General features: G+C 40.9%; 2 protein-coding genes and 1 non-coding gene across 46 annotated transcripts in view; 2 read left to right on the top strand and 1 right to left on the bottom strand.

Annotated features, from left to right (window-relative positions):
- The window catches only part of UTP18 (UTP18 small subunit processome component), a 64274-nt gene extending 48594 nt beyond the window's left edge, over positions 1-15680 (bottom strand). For all 3 annotated transcript variants that reach the window (XR_014080413.1, XR_014080412.1, XM_081583364.1), the window contains exons 1-5: positions 15340-15680; positions 12530-12642; positions 7489-7587; positions 4740-4807; positions 414-502 (exon numbers count right to left, since the gene is read on the bottom strand). Coding sequence is in view for 1 of the 3 variants with exons in the window: in XM_081583364.1 (XP_081439490.1) it covers positions 414-502; positions 4740-4807; positions 7489-7587; positions 12530-12642; positions 15340-15654 (684 nt within the window). In the remaining 2 variants the exon portion in view is untranslated. The remainder of the gene's footprint in view (positions 1-413; positions 503-4739; positions 4808-7488; positions 7588-12529; positions 12643-15339) is intronic.
- Positions 2737-2843, top strand: LOC145543888 (U6 spliceosomal RNA). Its single transcript, XR_014081134.1, has one exon. It is a non-coding gene; the product is annotated as a U6 spliceosomal RNA (small nuclear RNA).
- The window catches only part of MBTD1 (mbt domain containing 1), a 63894-nt gene continuing 62625 nt past the window's right edge, over positions 15351-16619 (top strand). For 34 of the 42 annotated variants that reach the window (XM_081583354.1, XM_081583342.1, XM_081583337.1 and 31 more), the window contains exon 1: positions 16192-16369. The gene's annotated coding sequence lies outside the window, so the exon portion shown is untranslated. Of the gene's footprint in view, positions 16086-16191; positions 16370-16619 lie in introns of those variants that run through there. The other 8 variants (XM_081583355.1, XM_081583347.1, XM_081583326.1 and 5 more) reach the window with 2 other exon arrangements.

The following is a 16619-nucleotide window of genomic DNA, read 5'->3' as shown; positions in this document are numbered from 1 at the left end:
GTGTAGACTATGATAAGAAAGCTTACAAAGAGCAATGAAAAGTGACAGGACATGACGCTTTATTTTTACAAGACTCTTCAGGCTACTGTAGGAAGAATGGTTGAGGAAGAAGTGGAAGTGGGGAGTCTAGCCATGAGATTGTTGCCGTGTAGCACAAACCAGGCTGCTGTCAACAGAAAGGATGAGAAATGCAAAAGGAGGAATCAAGCAAGAGTCCTAAAGGATTCCTGGGAATGTAATTTAATGTTATCACTTTTGCAAAAGGAAAAAAAACCTTACACAAATATTTATCAAGACAAAAAGACAAGAAGCACATTTAATCCCAAAGATAACAGAAAGCCATAGGTCTGAAAGTGAAAGTATATTGGATTTGAGGTAATTAGTTGGTTTGGCCCAATTTTACTGATTCTCACCTTTAAGATTCCTTTAGGAAGAGATGTAGATGTGGATATGAAATTCCCAGTCCTTTGTAACAAATCATCTTCATCCTCTTCACTTTCATCTAAGGCAAACAAACCCGTAAGTTTATCTTTAGAATCAATGAGATAACCATCACCTACCCCAAATTTCAAACTTCAACTCCCCTCCCATTCTCCCAACCTCAATCATTTTATTTAAGCTACAACTGGTAAAAAGAAAACAACAAAATAAATTTGAAAGAGAGGAAATGACAAACACATCAGTGTACACCTTTAAAAGACTGACTCTGGAATGAAAGGCACACATTCACTACAGTGACTAAAACAACATGAAATAAAGATAAATTGAGTCAACATTTAAAAAGAGAAACTCATAATTGTGGCAAAACTGGCAATAGGATGAACAGCAGATCTAGCTTAACAATTCACAAGAAAAAGAACTAGAACTTTTAGTTGACTGGAAGATCACTGGTAGCAAACCATGTGTCAGAACTTCAAAGACAGGTAATAGGCCTGCTCTTCCCCTAGAGATGACTGTTGATTCTAGTAAAGAAAGCTGAGAAGCTAAGCAGAGTATTTAAGGTTAAGGGGGCAAAACCTAGCATCAGAAGCCCTCTAGGGTGCCTAAGGGATTTGGTAAACTACCAGGCTCTGAAATTGTTGCCACAAAAGCAACAAGTAAAATTAAAGGTGAAATAAAAGAATTATAAGAAAATCTCCCAGGAACTGAAACCCAGCTTTAAAACCTCATAGTGTCTCATTAGAATAAAATGTTTTAGGATTGCTAGTGCCCCTTGCCCAGCCACTTACCCAAAAACAACTACAGAAATTCTCTAGAGAAATACATCGTCCTAGACCTCTAGTTAATCAATACTACTTTACTTTAATTGGAATATAATTGCTTTACCATATTGTGTTAGTTTCGGCCATACAAGGTGAATCAGCTATATATATTCCCCACTTTCGGAGTCTCCCTCCCATCCCATCCCCATACCATCTCTCCAGGTCATTACAGAGCACCAAGCTGAGCTCCCTGTACTATACAGAAGGTTCCCACTAGCTATCTATTTTACACGTGTTAGTCGCTCAGCTGTGTCCGACTCTTTGTAACCCCATGGACTGTAGCCTACCAGGCAGAGACATTACTTTGCCGACAAAGGTCTGTTAGTCAAAGCTATGGTTTTTCCAGTTGTCATGTATGGATGTGAGAGTTGGACGATAAAGAAAGCTGAACGCTGAAGTAATTGATGGTTTTGATCTGTGGTGCTGGAGAAAACTCTTGAGAGTCCCTTGGACTGCAAGGAGATCCAACCAGTCCATCCTAAAGGAAATCAGTTCTGAATATTCACTGGAAGGACTGATGCTTTTTAACATGCTCTCTAGGTTTTGTCATAGCTTTTCTTCCAAGGAGCAAGTGTCTTTTAATTTCATGGCTGCAGTCACCATCTGCAGTGATTTTGGAGCCCCCCAAAATAAAGTCTGTCACTATTTCCACTGTTTCCCCATCTAAATGCCATGAAGTGATGGGACCAGATGCTATGATCTTCACATTTTGAATGTTGAGCTTTAAGCCAGCTTTTTCACTCTCCTCTTTCACCTTCATCAAGAGGCTCTTTAGTTCCTCTTCACCTTCTGCCATTAAGGGTGGTATCATCTGCACATCTGAGGTTATTGATATTTCTCCTAGCAATCTTGATTCCAGCTTGTGCTTTATCCAGTCCAGCATGAAGTACTCTGGATATAAATTAAATAAGCAAGATGACAATTTACAGCCTTGAAGTACTCCTTTCCCAATCTGGAACCAGTCCATTGTTCCATGTCTGGTTCTAACTGCTGCTTCTTGATCTGCATACAGATTTCACAGGAGGCAGGTAAGGTGGTCTGATTATTTCCATCTGTTTAAGAATTTTCCATAGTTTGCTGTGACCCCCACAGTCAAAGACTTTAGTGCAGTCGATGAAGCAGATGTTTTTCTGGAATTCTCTGCTTTTTCTATGATCCAATGGATCATAATAGCATTACAGTTATGTTTAAAGTGTGTGTGTGGGGGTGTTTCTCTTTTAATCTACCTCCCTGGCAGTCCAGGAGTTAAGATTCCACACATTCACTGCAGGGTGCACAGGTCTAATCCCTAGTCAGGGAACTTACATAACAGTGAGCCAAAAAAGTAATTCAGAAAAAACAAAAAATAACATTAAAAAAAATGATAATCTAGTATTTATAGATAAAAATAACAAATGGTGGCACTTCCCTGGTGGTCTAGTAGTTAAGAATCTGCCTTGAGGGGACAGAGTTAAGTGGTTAAGAATCTCAAGGGGTGCTCGCTTCGGCAGCACATATACTAAAATTGGAACGATACAGAGAAGATTTGCATGGCCCCTGCGCATGGATGACATGCAAATTCGTGAAGCGTTCCACAAAAAAAAAAAAAAAAAAGAATCTCAAGGGACATGAGTTCGATCCTTGGTCTGGGAAGGCCCCACATGCCATGGAGCATCTAAACCCATGTGATGGAACTACTGAGCCCACACTGCAACTACTGAAGCCCACACACTCTAGGATCTGCACACCACAATGAAGAATAGCCCCCATTCACTGCAACTAGAGAAAAGACCACATGCAGCACTGAAGACCTAGCACAGCCAAAAATTAACTAATTCAGACTGGGCTAACTGTTGACTTAATTCATTTCCCTTTTCTCCTTGGCACAAAGACAAACTCTATTTCCTGGTACTCCATGCAGTTAAATGTGGCCTCATGACTGAGTTCTGGCCAAAAAAATGTGGGTGAAAGTATCATGTACCACTTCCAGGACGGGTTTTATTAACCTCCCTTGATGAGCCTCTCTCACTTCTATAACTGGTAGTCATCAATCGCTTCGACAACTTTGGAAGACCCAGAATGAAGATGGCAGAATCTCTTAAGAATTTGGGCCCCTGAAGTAGAACAGGACTTCACCACTCTAATTATATACACAGAAAAAAAATTCTACCTGATTAAGCCACTGGAATCTGGGAGATTTTCTGCTTCAGTGCTAGCATAAAACCTTATCTATAATTACATAGATCTAAAATAGAGTATTCTACGAATGCAGTATTCTAAAATGGATAATAAAATTATATTTCATCCAGGAAGGTAAACTGGTGACCAAAGTTTGTAATTATGTCATGTAAAAAAAAGTGATGACAAGATGATTAACACACCAAAAAAAAAAAACTTGGAAAAATATTTCTCAAACAACAGAACAGTTTCATATGAAAGAGAGGTAAGATTAGATTCTATCTCTTCGAACCGTAGGACTAGAAAGTAGGAAGATTAAATTTCAAAATAGTAAAAAATTACAACCATTAGTTCTTAAAGAGGAAAAGAGTAAGAAACAGCCAAATAAAAGAGCACAACATTATTTGAAATATTTAAGCAGAGGCTAAGTTATCATCTAGCAGCTGTTGTGGAAAAGCTTCTTACAGTGGATAAAGTCAGGTTACATCAAAGGGTCCCTCAACCTCTAAAAGTATCTAGTTGGAAATCATACGGTAAGTTTCTACTTATTAACTGATTGAGTTCTCTATCAGAATTGTATAAAACGGGTTCCTTGTAAGGGCTCCCTATACTTGAATATCAGGACTGACATGGGTTTGGAGAAGGGAGGAAAAAGTGATGACGATAATCAAATAGAAATTCATCAGATATCAAAGATGCTAAGAAAGGAGCTCCTGTATTACAATGAAAGGCTATACTGCAGAATCCCTCAAGGATTTCAAAGGTCAATTCCAAGTCTAAAATTTGTAACTCCAAAAACTCTTATCAGTCTTGGCCAAACCATAACATCTAAACTCAAAGATCTTAACAGTAGAAAACAGTTTTGGTACAAGTCAAACTTAAAATCCGGAGTTGAAAAATAGGTTTTTAGAAAGTATGTAATCATCTGGGCCTGACCTGACAGGTGCTCCTTAGAAAAACATTCCATTTCCTAGTGGATAGCTAGATCAGTTGCTCATGTCTTTGGAAGGGCTCTGAATCAAGAAATAACACTACTACTTATTTTTTTACTTAGTCCTATGCCATAATGTAACATAGTTCTGTTGAGGAAAAACATAATAAGATTCATCCATTATTGCCTTTACAAGTAAAGAATATGCTACTAAGTCTTACATTATTGTAAAAGAGTTTCCCTCAGAGAAATGGTAAACTTCAAAACCAGGTATTAAAAAAAAAAAAAAGACATTTCAAACATTAATGAGTCTCATGAGAAACCTCAAATAATAACAGAACAAGAATAGGAATCTATTTACCAATTTAAACAGAGGTGTCAACACTCACCATCTGAAGGTGTTTTCCACTTACTGGCCTCTGCCCAGGCAGGTACTCCCCCCATCGCATGCTGAAATCTAAGCAAAAACATAAAATTTTGCAGGGACCACTGTATTATACTTTGGTACATTGAAAGAATCTAGGTCAGAACATAAATAGAATTGCTTCCAACGAAGTTCTTATCTTGAAGAAGAGAAGGGCTAGCCACACAGGATGTTCCCAACCTGCCTAAATTGATAACCATCTAAACTAGTCCTGGATACAGGACACCTGGATATATATTTGTTGTTACTAATTACATTTGCTGCTGCCTTATTTGCACATACAAACACACCAGATTTGGTGATTAAGTGAAGAAATAGAAATCTTTTTGTGGTTATAAATCAATGCTATAATACACAGAGTACACAACAGAATACTAGAACATGTCTGAAAGAAAATGACCAGACTGGTAAAATAAACAAAACTTCATTGTGTATCCTTTGACTAAAATGGGAGCACTTCACCCTAGAAAAAGTAAGCTCCAGGAGAAGCATGCTAGTTATATTCTGGTATGTAGAAGCCTGCAAAAATCATTCTAATTGTTTAAAACAGATTCACAGACAAGTCCACCAAACTAAGCCCACTGGACAAAATGTATGAAACTATTTTCAAAAGTTGGACAAGAGGCAAATAGGATTATGATCCCTAAGAGAAGAGAAATAACAAGGGGAGCCATGCCATTACTGGGATTTTCCCCTCAAGGCATTTTTATAAGACCCTGACACAGAGACACGCGGAAAAAGATCAGACTTGAAAGAAGCTGAGACAACAGGAATTTGAGGGGCAATCAAATACAGAAGAGGAAGAGAAAGAGCTCCAGAAATTTCCACAGGGGGTCCACAGACACTTCTGAATACTAATCTACACACTCATAGAATAAAATTCCATGAGGTCAAGCAAGGAACTACTAAAGGGATCTAAGTTGCACAGAACCAAAGTTCAGACATTTGAGTTCAACTCGTCAGAGGAAGGGTCCTTATTGAATACTCAGAGCATTCAGCAAAAATCCCAGTAAGGTCACATCTTAATAGGGCTAAACCAGCCTAGAATAAATGCTACTCTAATAGAAGAAATCTCTAAAAACAAGTCTTGAAAGGATCAAAGTGATTTCCAAGTCATTTAACTGCCTGCTAAGACAAAGTTAAACACACATCAAAAACAAAAAAAATCCAGGCAAGGAACAACATTCATACTGCCCAGAATACAATCAAAATTATTAGATTTACAAAGAAGCAGAAAAATATGAACCATAACCAGAAAAAAAAGCAGTCAACAGAAACAGAAATCAAAGACCTGACAGAATTAGCACTCAAGGACTTGAAAGTAACTAATACACATAAAAAGGAATGAAACTGTGCCATTTGCAGAAAGATGGATGAGTCTAGAGACTGTCACAAAGTGAAGTAAGTCAGAAAGAGAAAAACAAATATTATGTAATATTGCTTACATGTGGAATCTAGAAAAATGATACAGATGAATTTATCAGCAAAGCAGAGAGAGAGACACAGATGTAGAGAACAAGTGTATGGTATGGATAGGGGCGGGGGGGGGTGGGAGGATGAACTGGTAGACTGGGATTGACATATATATATACACATATATAAAATAGATAACTAATGAGAACCTAATGCATAGCACAGAACAGGCTACTCAATGCTCTGTGGTACCTAAATGGGAAGGAAATCCAAAAAAGAGGGAATATATGTATATGTCTAGCTGGTTCACTTTGCTGTACAGCAGAAACACAACATTGTAGATTGACTATACTCCAATAAAAATTAATAAAAAATAAAATAAAACAGCTAATACAAATATATTCAAGAAATTTAAAGGATGTATGGACACAATAAAAGGAAAAATAGCAACTAAACAGAACAAAAGGTCTAGCTGAAAAGATCTTCTCAAGCTGGAAAGTATCTGAAATAACAAATTCACTAAATGGGTTTAACAGATTGAAAAAACTACATACTGTATTATTGTATTCATATGAGATTCTGGAAAAAACAAATCTATAAAGACAGAAAATGGATCAATGCTTGTCAGGGGCTAACGGAGTTAGAAGATGAAGAGAGAATGCTGATTATCACGGGGTATAAAAGAACTTTCTGAGTGAAAGCAATGTTCTGTTATATGATTAATATATATATTAATCTGATTAATATTAATATATTAATATATCGGATTCCATATATTAATTATCATGGGCTTACATGACTGTACCTGCTAAACAAAATTTACAGAATAATACTTTAAAAGGGTGAATTTCAATATATGTAAATTATACTTCAATAAATCTACTGTCAAAATATAGTGATAATGTAATGAATCTCTAGGAATATAAAAAAATGTTCAGTACAAAAAAATAAAAATACCTTAAAATACTTTTAAAGGTACACAGGTTTGAATTAATAAAATGTTTCAATATAAAATCATTATTTTAAAATATGTATTTCCCAGTTCTGTTCAACTGAAAGAGCTTAGAAGTTGCAGAAAAGAGATGATTTACCACATACCAACAAACAAGTGAACAATAATATCACTGATCATACTTGGACAGTGGGATTCTAAGTTTTTTGTACTTGTGTTCTCTCTCTGCTCCCTCATAATAAAGTTTAATCATTTTCCAAGGACAATTCTTTTGATTCAAAATGGAAATCTGACTACCTAAGAAAATGTTACAGCCAAAGGTTGAACAAGTCAAAATAAATATACTTACTCTTCTTTAAGTCTCTTTTGAAGCTCATCTTTTGAAAGTTGATTTTCACTGGCATTTTTCATCATATCTTTTCGAAAGCGATTGTTCATCATGTCAACCCTACAAAAAAAAGTAGACAGTATGCTTTAGATAATTTAAAGAATTAACATTAACAGTTGTTGCCTTTAGTATTTGGAGCCAACAATACAGGCCAAGATTTATAAGATGTGGAACATCTCAAATACACATTCTTCATTCTTCCAGAAATAAAAAGGAAATCTCTAATATTTCAGGTCACCTAATTAACCCTCTGGTGAGCTATTTCAAATTCATGACTTCTCTAGACACAGCTTACAGCCGTTCACCAAAATTAATTTCAGGTAAATCAGAGTTAAATAGAAAAAACCCAAACCTTAAAATACTATGAAGGAAAAATATAGGTAAATATTTTTCTCTCTGATGCAGAACTTTCTACTATTAAAATCAGCAAAAAAAAAATTCACTACATATATACTTGCCACTACATATACTTGCCACTACATATTCACTACATATATTCTGTGCCAAACAATATTAAAACTTACAAGTAAACAAAAAGCGAGAAGATGAGTTCCTCTGGTGGCTCACTGGTAAGAATCTACCTGCAGGAGACTCAGGTTGGATCCCTGATCTGGGAAGATCCCACATGCTGTGGGACAATTAAGCCTGAGCACTACAACTATTGAGCCTGAGCTCTAGAGCCTGGGAACTGCAACTACTGAGACCATGAGCCACAACTACAGAAGCCCACATGTGCTAGAGAAGCCACCACAATAAGAAGTTCACACACTGCACTAGAGAACAGCCCTCACTCTCCACAACTAGAGAAAAGCCCAAGCAACATCGAAGACACGGCACAGCCAAAAATGAGTAAATAAAATTATATAGTATTTAAAGCTAGAAGATAATGTGCAATAAATTTGACATTAAAAAGTCTGAAATTCTCAATTATGTAAGGAGCTAATATACTAAAATCATTAATAAACTGCCTCATCCTGCCATATGTAACAACATGAATGAACACTATGTGAAATAAAACAGACATGGAAGAAAGATACTGCATGATCTCACTTATGCGTGGACTCTGAAGAGCAGAACAGACAGAAGCAAAGAGTGGAATGACAATTACCAGGGGTGAGAAGGTAGATAAAATAGGCAGATGTTGGCTGAAGAGTACAAAGTTGCAGTTATGTCGGATAGAGAGCTAATGCAAAACATGGCTACAGTTAGTAACAGTATTACACAATGGAAATTTGCAAAGTGAGGAGATTTCAAGTGCTCTCACTACAAATAAAAATGGAAACTCTTTGAAGAAACGGAAATGCCATTAATTCACATGACTGCAATAATAACTTCACTATATATATGTATAGCAAATTATCATGTTGTACACCTTAAACACATACAACTTTTATTTGAAAAGTAAACAAAATGAAACAGTGTTTGGTAGACAAACAAGCAAAGACATAACAGAGACTACTTTTAAGAAATACCAATGACTAACAAAAACTGATAACAAAAATTAAGTAGGTATTTCCCACCCATTAAACTGACAAGGTCTGAAAACAGAGAAATTACAGCTTTTAAAAAGGAGTAAAACATACTTTTCAATTGAAAAGTAAACTTCAGAGTCAGCCTGGTAGTAATTATCAACCTTAGAAATGTCTACTCTTTGATTAAATTATTCTACCTCTGAAAGATTGGAGCTTCATCCTCTGCTTCCTTTTCAAACCTACCCTCTTTCCTCATTGCATTCTCATCCTCATCCCCAACTCCATCATCACTGCACTCCTTCAAGGGGGCAGCAATAGGATATCTGGCATCCAGTTCTATGAATAAGTTGTGGCAGAGTTCAATAAAGAAGCTCCTTTGCCCCAGTGATGTTGTATATTTATCTGTCTGTGGCTTCCACTTCTGGCCTTAGATTTCATAAATTCATTTTCTAATTTAAAAGAAAAAAGAATCTTCCTTAAACAATTTTAAAAGAAAAACGTTTATGCATAAACATGCCCATCTCAACATCAACTTATTTAAAAAAAATAACTTACTCAACAATAGCCATGTAAATTATGGTTAAATCATATAATGGATTATAATACATCCATTTTACAGTGAGTATACAGTGGAAGTGACAAATAGATTTAAGGGACTAGACCTGATAGACAGAGTGCCTGATGAACTATGGACAGAGGTTCGTGACATTGTACAGGAGACAGGGATCAAGAAAATCCCCATGGAAAAGAAATGCAAAAAAGCAAAATGGCTGTCTGAGGAGGCCTTACAGATAGCTGGGAAGAGAAGAAAAGCGAAAAGCAAAGGAGAAAAGGAAAGATATTCTCATCTGAATGCAGAGTTCCAAAGAATAGCAAGGAGAGATAAGAAAGCCTTCCTCAGCGATCAGTGCAAAGAAATAGAGGAAAACAACAGATTGGGAAAGACTAGAGACCTCTTCAAGAAAATTAGAGATACCAAAGGAACATTTCATGCAAAGATAGGCTCAATAAAGGACAGAAATGGTATGGACCTAACAGAAGCAGAAGATATTAAGAAGAGGTGGCAAGAATACACAGAAGAACTGTACAAAAAAGATCTTCACGACCCAGATAATCAAGATGGTGTGATCACTCACCTAGACCAGACATCCTGGAATGTGAAGTCAAGTGGGCCTTAGAAAGCATCACTACGAACAAAGCTAGTGGAGGTGATGGAATTCCAGTTGAGCTATTTCAAATCCTCAAAGGTGATGCTGTGAAAGTGCTGCACTCGATATGCCAGCAAATTTGGAAAACTCAGCAGTGGCCACAGGACTGGGAAAGGTCAGTTTTTGTTCCAATCCCAAAGAAAGGCAATGCCAAAGAATGCTCAAACTACCGCACAATTGCACTCATCTCACATGCTAGTCAAGTAATGCTCAAAATTCTCCAAGCCAGGCTTCAGCAATACGTGAACCGTGAACTTCCAGATGTTCAAGCTGGTTTTAGAAAAGGCAGAGGAACCAGAGATCAAATTGCCAATATCCGCTGGATCATCGAAAAAGCAAGAGAGTTCCAGAAAAACATCTATTTCTGCTTTATTGACTATGCCAAAGCCTTTGACTGTGTGGATCACAATAAACTGTGGAAAATTCTGAAAGAGATGGGAATACCAGACCATCTGACCTGTCTCTTTGAGAAACCTGTATGCAGGTCAGGAAGCAACAGTTAGAACTGGACATGGAACAACAGACTGGTTCCAAATAGGAAAAGGAGTACGTTAAGGCTGTATATTGTCACCCTGCTTATTTAACTTATATGCAGAGTACATCATGAGGAACGCTGGGCTGGAAGAAACACAAGCTGGAATCAAGATTGCCGGGAGAAATATCAATAACCTCAGATATGCGGATGACACCACCCTTATGGCAGAAAGTGAAGAAGAACTAAAGAGCCTCTTGATGAAGGTGAAGGAGGAGAGTGAAAAAGTTGGCTTAAAGCTCAACGTTCAGAAAACTAAGATCATGGCACCTGGTCCCATCACTTCATGGGAAATAGATGGGGAAACAGTGGAAACAGTGTCAGACTTTACTTTTTCGGGCTCCAGAATCACTGCTGATGGTGACTGCAGCCATGAAATTAATTACTCCTTGGAAGGAAGGTTATGGCCAACCTAGATAGCATGTTTAAAAGCAGAGACATTACTATGCCAACAAAAGTCCGTCTAGTCAAGGCTATGGTTTTTCCAGTGGTCATGTATGGATGTGAGAGTTGGATGGTGAAGAAAGCTGAGCGCCACAGAATTGATGCTTTTGAACTGTGGTGTTGGAGAAGACTCTTGAGAGTCCCTTGGACTGCAAGGAGATCCAATCAATCCATCCTAAAAGAGATCAATCCTGGGTGTTCATTGGAAGGTCTGATGTTGAAGCTGAAACTCCAATACTTTGGCCACCTCATGCAAAGGGTTGACTCATTGGAAAAGACCCTAATGCTGGGTAGGATTGGGGGTGGGAGGAGAAGGGGACAACAGAGGATGAGATGGTTGGATGGCATCACCGACTCGATGAACATGGGTTTGGGTAGACTCCAGGAGTTGGTGATGGACAGAGAGGCCTGGCGTGCTGCAATTCATGGGGTCGCAGAGAGTCGGACACGACTGAGTGACTGAACTGAACTGAATTGAACATCCATTTTAAAGTTGATAAATTTTTTTTTTTTTTTTTAATTAGGGAGAAATGCTTGTAATACAGTACATTTTCCCTATGCGTGTGTGCTTGCTAAGTTGTTTCAGTCGTGTCCAACTCTTTGCAACCCTATGGACTTGGAGCCCACCAGGCTCTTCTGTCCATGGAATTCTCTAAGCAAGAATACTGGAGTGGGTTGCCATGTCCTTCTCCAGGAGATCTTTCCAACCCAGGCATCAAACCCGTGTCTTTTTCATCTCTTGCATTGGCAGGCGAGTTTTTTACCACTAGCGCCATCTGGGAAGCCCATGTAAATTATGGTTAAATCATATAATGGATAAATAATATATCCATTTTAAAGTATTTATAAAGTTTTTTTTTTAACTGGGGAGACATGCTTGCAATACAATACATTTTCATCAAAGTACATACTGTGCATGGTGGCTAGTATTTTTTAGTCTTTTCTCCATTTCAGGCATGTGTTAAGAGCTCTACATACACTATTTAATCTCAAGAGCCTCCTGATATAGTTACTATCTCCATTTTACAAAGGAGAAAAGATAGGTTCCAAACTGGCCTGTAGTCAGTTAGGAACTGGCCAAATTAGGAAGCAAACTCAGGTCTGACCCCCAAACACTCTGCTCTCTTAGCTTTTCTATAGAGCACAGAAGAGAGGAGAGATGCATGCCAACATGGTAACAGTGGTTCTCCCTTGGTGATGGGATTATGAATGATCTTTTCCATATACTTTCCAGTACTTTTTAAATCTTCACATAATCACATATTCAGAAAGAGAACTTTCTTAAAACCTGAAAAGCAACTTTTGAAGCATCCAGAGGGGTTCCAGAAAAAAATTGGGCAACCTACATCTCCTCATCTTCATCTTCTTCATCCAGCCAAACTGGTTTCTTTTGAGGTACAAAATTATCTTTTGCTTCCTTCTCCACTTCTGAGTCATCTGAGTCTTCCTGTACTTGAACCTAGAGAAGACAAAATACCCACAAGCACTGAGTCTTTCATATCTCATGGTGGCAGACTTGGTAGTTACACTGTTTGTAGAATGCTTTGTTTTTATGGCCCTCTGATCAAATTATGGGACAGAACGCTACCATAGCAAATGCTGGAGGCAGAACAGAAAACCAGATTAGAGAAATGCACCACCCCCTGGACAGGTGAGGTAAGACAGAACAGTCTAGGAGAAAACTTCAACTTGCTGAGAAGACCAAAAAAGACAAGAGTAAAAGGTAAGTTAGATAAAAGAGCAGGGAAAATCAGAACTACACGAATAACAGGATCACAGGCAGACTGACACCAAAGATAAAAAAACATGATTGAACGTCATGACTAACCCATATTTCATATTCTTAAGACACACTTCTCTATTTTTCTTAACTGTTCTTGATCCCCTACCTACTTAAGAAACTTTATACTATACAATCAAATCTAAATCTAGACCACAAAATTTTCCCTGAAGTGAGCTTGAGCTTTCCCAAAACCACATGATAGGAATGTTCAAATGATTTTTACCTGCTCTATTATTAGCCTATGATCCTTCAAAGCCCAACAAACCCCACTTCACAGTTTCTTTTCCTGACTGGGAAACTATCACATAGTTCAGCATTTTCCCAGTAGTATTTCTCTATCTCCCAGCTAGATTCTGCAACCTCTCCCATAAGCACCCAAATGAAGTTCTGGCAATCAACTGATACTTGCTAGGTCTGTGTTTCTTTATCAAACTGAGTGATTCTCAGGAAGGCTTTGCTTGACTACCCTATGTATTATTTTATAGGCTCCCTCTACACAAATTTAATTTTCCTTTCTTGAATGTCTTTTCTTCAGCATTTCACTGACATAGTTGAGTTTTATCTTCTGCCTCTGCCACTAGTATCTAACTCCAAAAAGGCAGGGATGTTTGCCAGTTTTTGTCCATTGCTGTTTCTCTTCCAGTGCCTAGAAATTGCCTAGGACTTCCTATCTTGGAAGATAAGCCAGATAAAGGATTCTTTAAGTGTGCAAAAAAACTATAATCAATCAATCCTGCTTATTTAACTTATATGCAGAGTACATCATGACAAACGCTGGGCTGGAGGAAGCACAAGCTGGAATCAAGATTGCCTGGAGAAATATCAATCATCTCAGATATGCAGATGACACCACCCTTATAGCAGAAAGTGAAGAAAAACTAAAGAGCCTCTTGATGAAACTGTAAGAGGAGAATGAAAAAGTTGGCTTAAAGCTAAACTTTCAGAAAACTAAGATCATGGCAGCTGGTCCCATCACTTCATGGCAAATAGATGGGGAAACAGTGGCTAACTTTACTCTTTTGGGCTCCAAAATCACTGCAGATGGTGACTGCAGCCATGAAATTAAAAGATGCTTACTCCTTGGAAGGAAGTTATGACCAACCTAGATAGCATATTAAAAAGCAGAGACATTACTTTGTCAACAAAGGTTCGTCTAGTCAAGGCTATGGTTTTTCCAGTAGTCATGTATGGATGTGAGAGTTGGACTATAAAGAAAGCTGAGCGCCGAAGAACTGACGCTTTTGAACTGTGGTGTTGGAGAAGACTCTTGAGAGTCCCTTGGACTGCAAGGAGATCCCACCAGTCCATCCTAAAGGAGCTACGTCCTGGGTGTTCATTGGAAAGACTGATGTTGAAGCTGAAGCTCCAGTACTCTGGCCACCTGATGGGAAGAGCTGACTCATTTGAAAAGACCCCGATGCTGGGAAAGATTGAGGGCAGGAGGAGAAGGGGAGACAGAGGATGAGATGGTTGATTGGCATCACCGACTCAATGGACATGGGTTTGGGTAGACTCTGGGAGATGGTGATGGACAGGGAGGCCTGGCTGCTGCGGTTCTTGGGGTCGCAAAGAGTCGGGTACGACTGAACAACTGAACTGAACTAAATCATGCAGAGTTTTCACTGCCAGGAAAAGAATCTGCCGCCAAATTGGCTCACAAATATTTAAAAGACGAATACAAAAGTTGGCCAGTTAATCATTTGGTATGATTCTTAAAACATCAGACTCCCAGGCCTGTGCGCAGGAATTCTAATTCCACAAACAGACTGCCAGTTCTGTGCTCAGAAATTCTGATTTCGCAAACGAAGCGGCACTCCGGAATCACCGCATAGTATTGAGGCAGGTGATGCAACGACTAAGGGGGAGAAGATAGTTGGGATGAGCCACGAAAGATGCTCACGATTAAAACAGCCTAAACGAGTATGCGGGCTTCCCAGGTGGCGCTAGTAGTAAAAAACCCGCCTGCCAATGCAGGAGACTTAAAGAGACGCGAGTTCGATCCCTGGGTTAGGAAGATCCCCAGGAGAAGGCATGACAACCCACTCCAATAATCTTGCCTGGAGAATCCCAAGGACAGAGGAGCCTGGTGGGCTACAATCCACAGTGTTGCAGAGTCGGACAGGACTGAAGCGACTGTACGCGCGCGCACGCAAACGAGTATGTATTGAGTGCCTACTGGATATCTGACGCAGCGGCTCCCAAGCGGGCGAAGAAAGGCGCGGTCTCCGCCCTCCCAGGACTTTAAAGCTGGCACCCCAAGGCGCCCATGTTCCCGGCTCCCTACCACCTGAGCGCTTCCAGGCACCGCAGGCTCCGCCCCCGGGGGCTCGCAGCCCACCCCGGGCCCAAGCCGCGCGAGGCGGCCTCCCTCACCCGCGGGCCCCGCAGACGCCGCAGCAGCGCGTCCTCGTCGTCCTCCACGTCACCGAAGACCAGCTCCTCCAGGCACCGCTCTGCTGCTGGCTTGTCCTCCTCTATTATCAGACGGTTCCGCAGTCGGAGCCGTTTCTCCTCCTCCGCCGCAACTGAGATTTCAGCGGCCGCCGCGCGCGGCCAGGCCAGCGACTTCCGCTGGCATGAGGGGGGAGCCTTTCGGGGCGACCCGCCCCACCGCGCTCCGGCTCTCCGCTCCGGCCTCACTTGGGTCTTACGGTCCTGTGTCACTCGGCGCTCTCTTTCTGGCGGCATCTTTGGGTTTGAGAAGAAACGCAGGCGCTCACGTGGAACCTCACTGCGCATGCGCTGAGGCCGCAGGTGGCCGGAAGAAGGCTGCACCGCCTTTGAGCACGTGACCAACACTGTGCTCTTGTGTAACGCCCACTCCCCTCACGAGCCCCTCCCCGTATGGGAGTTCCTCCGGGAGGACCAATCTTCCGGGTGGAGGGGGAAGCGGCGTGACTGGAGTGGAAATTTTTTTCCAACATAACTTCGCAGCTGTAACTGATTGAAAGGATAGAAAGAAAGCCAGAGATGACAGGCTGAAACTTTTACTCTTTTTCCTGCCTTTTTAACCACTCGACTTACACGAAACCTAATCGCCTTTTCCACCCCTTCGTCTTGGTACGACCCTTGGAGTACGGAGCCTGCAGAGGGTCCCACGCTGGAAGACAGAGAGGAGGGTATGTAGGGAAGCGGGCCAATCGGGGCGCGGGTCACGGCGCAGGCGCGTTGGGGAGGGAGGGCTATGCTAATGTTGTTGATATCCTGGGGCCACCCGAGTTAAAGGGGGGAAATCCGGGGGCTGTCGTAGCCGCCACTAGTCTGGGCCCAGCCGGGGCTCCCCTGTAGTCGCCGTAGTCCCGGGGAGAGGCGCCTGCCCCCAGCTCGGGAGGGGGCGCCGCGGGCCCGGGGAGCACGGACAACCCCTACCCATGAGGCCCTGATGGAAAACACAAAGGATCTGGTGAGAGCCGAGCGCGGCAGCTGCTTTGTGTGCCAGGTGGGGGGGACGCCCGCAGCTCCCTGACCCCAGGAACCCGTGCAGCCCCCTGACCCCGCTCCCAGGCCTGCTTCTCCTATCCCACGCCCCCTCCACCTCCGGAGCCCCCCTCCCCCTGCCGGCCGTTAAACGATTGGGGGGTGTCCCCTCCCCCCACTCCTTTCAGCCCTGGACTCTTCTGGGTTCTCCCCTATCCCCTTCACTATCTGGAAAA

This window comes from Giraffa tippelskirchi, chromosome 3, assembly GCF_054371585.1.
Source record: "Giraffa tippelskirchi isolate mGirTip1 chromosome 3, T2T-mGirTip1v1.2.pri, whole genome shotgun sequence".
NCBI lineage: Eukaryota > Metazoa > Chordata > Mammalia > Artiodactyla > Giraffidae > Giraffa > Giraffa tippelskirchi.
The sequence above is the reverse complement of the archived record's forward strand: the minus strand, read 5'-3'. Positions and strand labels throughout refer to the sequence as shown.